Consider the following 11210-nt stretch of genomic DNA (forward strand, 5'->3'; position numbering starts at 1 on the left):
GGGGGCAGTCCCTGAGGGTATATCCTCCCTCTCTCTGCTACAGGGAATCAGTTTTTTTCTGTCTAGTCAGGAGTAAGGACCTAAGCTCCTTGCTGGGATCTTTTGGTCCTGGCAAGACTTTTTTTCTTTAAGAAAAAGACATTTTTTAGGTAGTTTTCTCCAGTGTTTTTTTCCTGTGAGATCTTCAAGCAAAAATGCCGGACTGGGCGACACTTGTGGTCACCCCAGCCGGCCTACGAGCGCGTGCAGACCAGGCATTGCGCTTGGTCGGCCGCGACATATTCAAGTAAGTATGCGGGGCCGGGCGACGGGCTGGATGTGAGATCCAGTGGTCACCCCGGTTTCTGCCTAAAAGGCGCGTGCAGACCAGTGCGCTGAGTCGGCCGCGACGGAGTCCCAGTAAAGGGACTGACTTTGCGAGTTAAAGCTCGCTTGGACGCCAGGACCAGAGAGTCGAGGCGTCCACAAACCCCCACCCCGGTGGAGAGGGTATTATGAAGAGAGGGTGCCTGTCGGTTCGGTATGGTGAGTAAAACGTTCCCTTTTTTTCCTCATTTATGAGGCAGTATATATTATGGGCCCCTCCATATATGGTCAGTATATATCTGACACTTACAAGTCCCCCTTGTAATACAGCATGTGTTTGTGGGAAGTGGACTTGGTTCAAGAGCTAACACTCTACCCAGCAGACTGTAACATTACAGCAGACATAGGAGGTATAATCCTACCTTATGTGCAGTGTATCTCTGTAGATCCATATGTCACCTCTCAGGTAGAGGAGAACCAGAGTGCAGGTGGATGTGCTGGGAAGACGATATCGGCGGTCCGCCGCCATTTTGCCGTAGACCGAATACATATATGTCCTCAGGTCACGTCGGCCGCCATGTTTTTGGAGTCTTATGTCTCTTCTATGGGGGCGGCCATGTTTTGTGAGCCCAGCTTCCTCGTGGAGGGCTGGGAACGCCGGAAGGCGTACACAGGGGGCGGAGCCACGCCTTCTGCCCGGGAAAAAGCAAACAGCTCCTTCCAGTCTGTGTAAGACAGACGCTGGCTGCAGTTTGTTGGAAACTGCACTGCATCGGTTGGTGAGCCTTGGGGGTCCCTCTCTCTCTCTCTGGGATCGAGAAGCAGGTACTCTGAGGGGCGCTATTGCGCTAGGGGGAGACACACAAAAAAAAAAAAAAAAAAGTTTTTTTGTTTATTGCTGGCAAAGTGTCCTGTATTAACATGGACCCTGTCACTCATGTATCTCCTCCGGATCCCCTCGAGGGGTCTGCGGGATCCTCCAGCACCCCATTGACAATTGAATCTTTGTCAGCTATTATGGAAACTTTTGTGTCCCGGGTGGAAGTGGCTTGTCAGGGACAGGGCGCAAGAAAGCGACCCCCGCCTAACCCCTTATTATCTGAAACCTCGGATTCAGACTCTGAGCCTATTTCTGCAGTTGCAGGTACTTCATCTGGTATTGGTGTCTCGGGTCCTGTCTCTTCAGACAGTGAGGAGGATGTTTCGGCATCTGCCATAGCCCGAGAGGAAGCGTTGGTAAACGCACTCATTGTATCTGTTCAAGAGACTTTAAGGTTACAGGGTATTCCATCAGAAATAGCTGAAACTGAGTTCCCTTTTGGGACTAAAAAGCGTATCAAAGTGGCAAAGGTTTTTCCATTGCCCAAATGTTTTGGCAATCCAATCGATGAAGAATGGCGTCTGCCAAAACGCACTTTTAATATTTCCAAACGCATTGACAGGCGTTATCCGTTTGAGGAAACCCTTATTAAGAAATGGACAGAACCACCTGTGGTGGATTCACCTATTGCTAGATTGAATAAAGCCACGGTTATTCCTTTAGAAGACGCTCCGTCTTTTAAAGATCCAGTGGATCGCAAGATAGAAGCTATGTCTCGCACCATGTTTTCCTTGATTGGATCAGCTTTCAGGCCAATAATTGCTATTGGTCTGGTTTCGCAGGCTGTAACTGAATGGACCAAGTGGTTACGCCGGGACTTAGAAGAAGTCCCTCAGGCGGTATCAGATTTGTTGGAACAAATGATACAGGGGTTACAGTTTGTATGTGATGCGGCGTTAGACGCCACTCCATTAATGGCGCGAGCATCAGTCTCAGCAGTGGTTCTCAGGCGTACACTGTGGCTAAAAGGGTGGATAGCCGACCAAGGTTCCAAAAAAGCATTGGCTAATATCCCCTTTTCAGGAGAGCGTCTATTTGGAGCCAACTTAGATGAGATCATTAAGGATCTCACCGGTGGAAAAAGCACCTTTTTACCGCAAAATTTTAAAGGTAAAGGAACTCGTCAAAGACGAGGGCCTTCTTTTTCTGCTCACAAGAGGTTTTTTCGTCCAGCGGGTGAAAAAACTAAGTCCTCCAAAGCTCCTGCAGGAGGCATCAGGGGTCGGTGGTCGGGCAAGCAAAAGCCCGCCCCCTCCAGACCCGAAGATAAACCATCCAAAGCCTGAAGGTGCGCCCCCACCCATAACTGGGGTGGGGGGACGTCTTCGCCGGTTCCCGGATCCATGGCTTTCCAGAATCCCGGACAAATGGGTTTGCGAAGTCATAAGGTCAGGGTACAAGATCGAGTTTCGATCTCTCCCACCGGCGCGATTCTTCCCTTCCAATATCCGTCTATCCGCAGATCGTTTAGAAGATCTGCGGAGAGCAGTCACAGATTTACTACAACAAGGAGTGGTAGTCCACGTTCCTTGGACAGAACGGTTTCTAGGGTTTTATTCAAACCTGTTTACAATACCCAGGAAAGAGGGCAAAGTGCGTCCAATTCTGGACTTAAGAGCACTCAATTCTTTCGTCAACATAAGAAGATTCAGAATGGAGTCCATTCGCACGGTAGCAGCCTTCCTGCATCCAGGGGATGTCCTAGCGTCCATAGACATCAAGGACGCCTATCTTCACATTCCCATTTTCGCAGGACATCAGCGTTTTCTACGCTTTTCCGTAGAGGAGAACCACTATCAGTTTGTGGCGTTACCTTTCGGTCTCGCCACGGCTCCGCGGGTCTTCACAAAGGTGTTGGCCCCAATGTTGGCACTTCTGCGCCAAAGAGGTATATCGATTCTAGGTTACCTAGACGATCTCCTGCTTCATGCAGAATCTCCTCAGACCTTGCTACAAAACATAGAAATTACTATGATTTCTTTACAGGAATTCGGGTGGCTGGTGAACCAGCAAAAGTCATTTCTGGTTCCCACCCAGAGGCTCGAATATCTGGGTCTAATTCTAGACACAGTCAGGACGAGAGTTTTCCTTCCGGTAGGGAAACTTCGAAAGATTCAATCAGCAGTCCAGTTGTTACTGTCCAACAGCTGGTCTTCCCTTCGGACGTGCATGAGGGTTCTGGGGTTGATGGTGGCTTCATTCGAAGCAGTCCCATTTGCCCAGTCCCATACCCGAATTCTTCAGCAAGAGATTCTTCTCAGATGGAATCGGAATCCGGAATCCCTGGACAATCGGATACGATTGAGCAAACAGACCAGAGAGTCTCTGGTTTGGTGGCTTCGGTCTCCAATGCTCAGCCAGGGAAAGTCTTTTCTGCCAATATATTGGACGATAGTGACCACGGATGCCAGTCTATCCGGATGGGGAGGAATTCTTGGTCAGTTATCTGTCCAGGGACTTTGGTCCCCGGAAGAATCCAGATTACCGATAAATGTATTGGAACTGAGAGCGATCAGACTTTGTCTGATTCACTGGACCGAGCAGCTCCAGGGCAGCCCGGTTCGGATCCAGTCGGACAATGCCACGGCCGTGGCTTATGTCAATCATCAGGGGGGCACCAAGAGTGTCCGAGCGGCCAAAGAAGTGGCTTGCATTCTTCGCTGGGCGGAACGATTTGTTCCAGCAATCTCTGCGGTGTTCATTCCGGGGGTGGAGAATTGGCAGGCAGATTATCTCAGCCGTCAGACCCTGGATCAGGGGGAATGGTCCCTCCATCCAGACGTTTTCCACCAGTTGTGCCTACGGTGGGGCACACCGGATGTGGATCTGTTGGCATCACGATTCAACAGGAAAGTTCAGAGATTCGTGGCTCGCTCCCGCGATCCTCTAGCAGAAACCGCAGACGCACTGATCGCCCCGTGGGGGCAATACCAGCTAATATATGCCTTCCCTCCTCTCGCGTTACTGCCAAGACTTCTTCGCAGGGTAGAGGAGGAAGGAATCCCAGTAATCCTGGTAGCTCCGGACTGGCCTCGTCGAGCTTGGTACGCCGACATGGTCAGACTGGTGGCGGACGTCCCATGGAGACTTCCTCTCAGGGAGGATCTACTGTCTCAGGGACCGATCTTCCATCCTGCTTTACGATCGCTGGCTTTAACGGCCTGGCTATTGAGACCCAGGGCTGAAGGACAAAGGTTTGTCAGCTTCAGTTATTCCTACTCTAGTTGAAGCAAGGAAAGCGACTTCCAGAAAGATTTATCATCGCACATGGAAGTCCTACATTGCATGGTGTGAACCTTTAGGGTTCCGTCCTCGGTCTTATTCGATTAGTCGAATATTGGCTTTTCTGCAACAAGGGGTTGAGCAGAAACTGGCCTTGAGTACTATCAAGGGTCAGGTCTCAGCATTAGCCATCTTCTTTCAGAAGCCTTTGGCTACTCATTCCTTGGTGCGGAATTTCATCCAGGGGGTGCGACATCTGGCTCCGCCAGTGCACGCGCCGTTACCCCCCTGGGATCTTAATTTAGTGTTGTCGGTTCTTCAGAAACCTCCCTTTGAAGATATTAGGGAGATTCCTCTACCCACGTTGTCCCAGAAGGTGGCCTTCTTGGTGGCTATTACTTCTGCACGCAGGGTGTCAGAACTGGCCGCATTATCTTGTCGTTCACCATATCTGGTGGTTCATAGAGATAAGGTGGTTCTTCGTCCGAATCCATCCTTCCTACCAAAAGTGGTTTCAGAATTTCATCTGAATGAAGAAATTGTATTACCTTCCCTGTGTCCTAAGCCCAGTCATCCTCGGGAATTTGCTTTGCACTCCTTGGATGTGGTCCGGGCGATCAGGGTATACTTGAAAACGACAGACTCGTTTCGCAAGACGGATTCACTTTTTGTGATCCCAGATGGACCCAAAAAGGGGTTGCCTGCATCTGCCACGACCATTTCCAGATGGATCAGACAGACGGTAGTGCAGGCTTATTCTATTAAGGGTCGGGAGCCCCCGTTCCCTGTTAAGGCGCACTCCACTCGGGCACTTAGTGCGTCATGGGCCTTTCGCCATCAGGCGTCAGTGGTCCAGGTGTGCAAGGCGGCTACCTGGTCGTCGGTGCATACCTTCTCTAAACATTATAAAGTTGATGTAATGGCATCGTCTGATGCCTCATTTGGCCGCAAGGTTTTGCAGGCCGCAATTTGAGGAGACCAGTGGTCTACCTCGAGGGTTTTTTTCCGTTGGAAAAATTTTTCTTTAGCCTCATTCTTTGTTTATAATGAGCCTTTAAAACTTCTAGTTTGGCACCGGTTGGGCCTTCTAGATTGGATTTGATTTTGTCAATCCCACCCCTCATTTGTGGCACTGCTTCTGGATGTCCCAGCTCTTGAGAATCAAGAAGACTACGTCTGTCAATGAGCGATAGAGAAAAATGGATTTTTGTAAGAACTTACCGTAAAATCCTTTTCTCTTAAGCTCATTGACAGACGTAGTACCCGCCCCTCTATCATTGAGTTGGGTTGGGTTAAATTCTCTGTACTGCTTTAAACAGAACTGATTCCCTGTAGCAGAGAGAGGGAGGATATACCCTCAGGGACTGCCCCCTAGGGTGGAGCCAGAACGTTTTGCCATTCTGCCTAGTCCTACTCCTGCGGAGACAACATAACCCAGCTCTTGAGAATCAAGAAGACTACGTCTGTCAATGAGCTTAAGAGAAAAGGATTTTACGGTAAGTTCTTACAAAAATCCATTTTTTACATGTTGTACCATGCTTTTGATTTAGTGACTTTACTTGTGTTTTAAATGGTAAATACCTGGCTGTCATACATGCTCTCTGGCCTTGGTATTTTCCAAGTCTCTGACCCAAAACAAGTATTCCGGCGAGGAGTTCTCAACTTGACTCTCTTCTGATTAGCGTATTTTTACCCAACAAGGAAGCATTAAAAACAGAATATTAGCAGGACAACAAGGAAATTAGCATTTTCAGGAGTAGCAACCTTGACATTTCTCTGACAGGTTATCTTTAAGGATTGAAATTCTAGTCATTTTCCACATAAGTTATCCCTGAATTCAATGGAAAGCTCTTCCCTGACAACAGACCTGCTTTCCGTTGGCGTTTGTCAGTGAAGTTCAGCAGTCAGGGAACAGTTGGACAGAGAAGGGGAACCTTTTCACGCAAAGGGAATATTCCCAGGCATTTCCAGGGACATTTAGGCTGAAGGCTAAAGAAGTGCACAATGAAAAAAGTTCACACTTTCACACTCCTGCTTTTCCTCTCTAAGCAGCTTGCTAGATGTATGTGTGTCGAATGTTGCATTCTAAATAATATTTTAAATGTTTTTTCTTACTAGGTTAAAACCTCAAAAGAAAGGAGGAAGTGGATCCTCCCAGCCCTGCGACAACATTGTGGTGGCGTACTACTTCTGTGGAGAGCCTATTCCCTACAGGACCATGGTGAAAGGCCGTGTAGTGAGCCTGGGACAATTCAAGGAGCTGCTTACAAAGAAAGGAAATTACAGGTAAACTCTGCCTACCAGGGAAAACAGTCTCTATACCAGCCTTTCTCCACCTTTATATCTCAGGGGAACCCTTGAAATATTTTTTAAGTCTCCAGGAACCCTGGCTGATGAATGGAGGACTTATTGTATTTGACACCCAAGGCAGTTAATTTTATTTTTAGTCCCGGTTCACACTGAGGCGACCTGGTCGCCTCACAGGTCGCCGTAGGTCGCCTCCCATAGGGAAGCTGCGGACCCGTTCTAATAGGAGCGACACAAGTCGCTGCGACTTAGAAAAAGGGTCCGGAGCTTCTTTGGGGCGAACTGGAGGCGACCGCCATAGACTTCAATGTTATGAAGTCCGTGGCGGCCGCTCCGAGGTCGCCTCCCGAAGTCGGATCGCCCCTATGTGAACGGGGCCTTAACATGCCCGGTTTGTTTGTTTTTTTTTACAGCAAAACAATTTTCATTAAAGTGGAACTTCACCCTCTCAAACAACGTTAAATATTTTGAATCTTTATCCTGCTAGCATGAGTAAATATGAAAGTATATTATATTTACTTGTTTTAAGCTTTATAATTTTTTTTTTTTTTTTTACACTTCAGTTACTTCCCGGTTCCCATGCCTAGATAAATTATGTCATACATCCCAGGAGTCTTCAGGAGGAGAGGGTTTCTTAGCTAAACATGCTGCATGGCTGAGCTAAGAGCAGATGGATTCCTGGAAGTAAATGCTACTTGAATCATTTGCCCTTACTCAAGATGGCCAAAGCCAGAAATGCTAGGGTGTTGTTTTTCAATGTGATTTCTCAACAAAATAAAGCATGGAGACGTAGATGGATAGGGGAGTTTGTGTAAAATATTAAAAATGATTTAATAGCGTTTTTGGTTGTAGTGCTCAGATGCAGTGTAGTTCTGCTTTAATCTTGAAATTAAATTAATTGCAAAAAAAAAAAAAAAATAGTTCTGTACTCGAGTTGTCAGCATAGAAGTGTTCCCTTACATTGTTGGTTACTGGAAAATTGCCCAGTTGTCATTGATGATCAGTGTAGGTGGGCGATCAGTCTGCTAAAGGAGCCCCTTGCAACTTCAGGAGGAACCCTAGAGTTCCACAGAACCCTGGCCAAGACAGGCTGGACTGTATCCTAAGTACATGTTCCTAGGTTATTCATTTTTCTTGCACTCTATAATGCAAAGTAACTTTGCCAAAAGAAGAATATGAAAAATGCTATCATATCTGTGATATCGACATATTTCTGACAAGTTTCCATAAAAAACCCAATTTCACCAAAACACCCCTTCCTCAGTCCCCAGGACCCCCAGTATTTTTTTTAAATCATTCTATACATAAAACTTTTGGTCCAGTCACATGATCTCATGGGTCCTCTTCTGGGAATGTGAGCAGGTCCTGAATGCTGCAAAGAACAATGCTATGTGCTGAGTGGGTGGATCCAGAATGCTGCAGAGACAGCTCCATGTACTGAGTGAGCGGGTCCAGAATGCTACAGAGACAGCGCCATGTCCTGAGTCGGCGGGTCCAGAATGCTACAGCGACAGCTCCATAATCCGAGTGGGCGGATCCAGAATGCTGCAGAGACAGCTCCATGTACTGAGTTGGCGGGTTCAGAATGCTGCAGAGACAGCTCCATGTACTGAGTTGGCGGGTCCAGAATGCTGCAGAGACAGCTCCATGTACTGAGTCGGCGGGTACAGAATGCTACAGAGACAGCTCCATGTACTGAGTTAGCGGGTCCAGAATGCTACAGAGACAGCTCCATGTCGTGAGTGGGCGGATCCAGAATGCTACAGGGGCAGCTCCATGTACTGAGTTGGCGGGTTCAGAATGCTGCAGAGACAGCTCCATGTATTGAGTAGGTGGGTCCAGAATGCTACAGAGACAGCTCCATGTATTGAGTAGGTGGGTCCAGAATGCTACAGAGACAGCTCCATGTCCTGAGTGGGCGGGTCCAGAATGCTACAGAGAGCTCCATGTACTGAGTGGGCGGTCCAGAAGTTACAGGGACCGCTCCATGTACTGAGTGGGCAGGTCCAGAATGCTGCAGATACAGCACTATATGTTGATTGGGCGGGTCCAGAATGCTGCAGAGACAGCCATGTACTAAGAGGGCGGGTCCAGAATGCTGCAGAGACAGCCATGTACTAAGAGGGCAGGTCCAGAATGCTGCAGAGACAGCCATATACTAAATGAACAGGGGAAGAATACTGCAGAGACAGCAATGTACTTAGAGAGGGTCAAGAATGCTGCAGAGACAGCCATATACTAAGAGGTTGGGTCCAGAATGCTGCAGAGACAGCCATGTACTACATGAACAGGGGAAGAATACTGCAGAGACAGCAATGTACTGAGAGAGGGTCAAGAATGCTGCAGAGACAGCCATGTACTAGGAGGACGGTTTCAGAATGCTGCAGACAGCCATGTACTAAGAGGGCGGGTCCAGAATGCTGCAGAGACAGCCATGTACTAAGAGGGCGGGTCCAGAATGCTGCAGAGACAGCCATGTACTTAGAGGGCGGGTCCAGAATGCTGCAGAGACAGCCATGTATTAAGAGGGCGGCTCCAGAATGCTGCAGAGACTGCCATGTACTAAGAGGGCGGGTCCAGAATGCTGCAGAGACAGCCATGTACTAAGAGGGCGGCTCCAGAATGCTGCAGAGACAGCCATGTACTAAGAGGGCGGGTCCAGAATGCTGCAGACACAGCCATGTACTAAGAGGGTGGGTCCAGAATGCTGCAGAGACAGCCATGTACTGAGAGAGCGGGGGAAGAATGCTGCAGAGACAGCCATGTACTGAGAGAGGGTCCAGAATGCTGTATGGACAGCCATGTACTGAATGAGGAGGGCAGAATGCTGAAGAGACAGCCATGTACTGAGTTGATGCTGTTTCCTACGCATTCTCCTGTGAGTCCAGGGTGGCTTATTATTGCACCCAAGCCCCCACCCCTAAATGGCCTGCATTGTTGTGTTTTATACTATTAACACATTTTCAGTAACAGGCTTCCTTTTCTTCTTTTAGGTATTACTTTAAGAAAGTAAGTGACGAATTTGATTGCGGAGTGGTTTTTGAAGAGGTGCGAGACGAGGACACTATTCTGCCCATCTACGAAGAGAAAATTATCGGCAAGGTGGAAAAGATAGACTAGGCCATCCGACAACGCAAATATGCTGTGTGCAAGCAGACTTGAAGATTTTTAACAAAATGCTGGAGGATAGACAATGTCACAACAGCCCCTCGCTGTCATATATGCGGTACCTGTTTGCGGAAGGTTAATCCCCGCACAGGCGATCTTGAGTCTGTTCAGGAGAACCTGTTGAAGCAGTCCGCAGTGTCCTCTTAGGGGCTGCAGTCCATGTAATGTAGCAGTGTACAGTTAAAGCTAGAGGTTGTTATAGAACCTTGTTTATGAGAGCTGCATATTTTTGATACATTGAAATTTAAAAAAAAAAAAAAAAAAAACGGGAATTAAATTTTCCGAAGTCAGTGCTCTTATGTAAATTTTAAACGCTATGGTGCTGCGGTCACCGAAAAAGCTTCAGCCATCACAAAAGGTTGATCTGCCGAATGCAAACGAGTCCCCCTTCACCCCCCTCCCCATTGTTTGCTGATGCTTTTTTTTTTTTTTAATTTCAGAGTCATTTCCAATGTTTATTATTCCCACTTGAGTTTTTTTCCAATACGGTTCCAAAACACTAAGATTTGCTTTAAGTGTTGTGCACGCTCGGCCTGGCAGGAGGCTGCATTGGTACTTTTCTGTATGGGCGCCTGGTTTATTTTAAAGAACATTTTCATACTAATTGCTATGTGGACCTTTTTTGAAAGAAAAGAAATATAATTGTGGAAAAACCTTGTTTTCTAGATTTATTTTTAAAAGCTCCCGTAAAGCTATTTCTACAAGCAGTATTGGCGCAGTTTGTGAGCAGAAAAAAAATGGTGGCTAACAGTTTTCTACATGTCCACTCCATGTAGAATCAATGTTTTAGTGGGTCTCAAGAGGTTGGGGTATTTCTTGTACACCAACGGTGATGGTAGGTTTTTTTTCTTTTACCTGTGCCTTGTTACAAGATTGTTAAAAAGGTTTCTCCCACTTAGTGGTGGATTTCCCCATTACTCTTATTGTGAATGAAGTGTGACAATATCAAGTGGCTGTCCATGGCAACATTGGGAGATCTTCCTAGTATAATTTTAGCAACAGTTTAAGAATCCACCAGTAGAAAAAATATTTAGGTAATGTTTATGGGCAAAGTAAAAAAAAAAGACATATGATGCAGTCTGTGAGTAGCGTTAACACAGCAATTTTTGTTTTCCTGGGACTGCCCTGTGACAGTTTTATTACCTGTTATCAGGGCTGCCATTAAAAATCTTGGGGCCCCAGGGAGTTAGGAGGACATATGACATTCTCATTGGATCCAGTGACAGCTGTGGGGGGAGGAGCTTGATTGAGCCCTACCCACCTTGTGCAGTGTACGGTGTGCCTCTACTACACTACATGGGCCTTATTCATCATCCACATTGAACCT

General features: G+C 47.3%; 1 protein-coding gene across 3 annotated transcripts in view; it reads left to right on the top strand.

Annotated features, from left to right (window-relative positions):
• The window catches only part of AXIN1 (axin 1), a 221098-nt gene extending 210482 nt beyond the window's left edge, over positions 1 to 10616 (top strand). For all 3 annotated transcript variants that reach the window (XM_082260004.1, XM_082260003.1, XM_082260005.1), the window contains 2 exons: positions 6527 to 6694; positions 9709 to 10616. In XM_082260004.1, coding sequence (XP_082116130.1) covers positions 6527 to 6694; positions 9709 to 9835 — 295 coding nt within the window. In that variant the 3' untranslated portion in view covers positions 9836 to 10616. The remainder of the gene's footprint in view (positions 1 to 6526; positions 6695 to 9708) is intronic.
• Positions 10617 to 11210: the final 594 nt, after the last annotated feature.

This window comes from Pelophylax lessonae, assembly GCF_965119305.1.
Source record: "Pelophylax lessonae genome assembly, chromosome: 6".
Classification (NCBI taxonomy): Eukaryota; Metazoa; Chordata; class Amphibia; order Anura; family Ranidae; genus Pelophylax; species Pelophylax lessonae.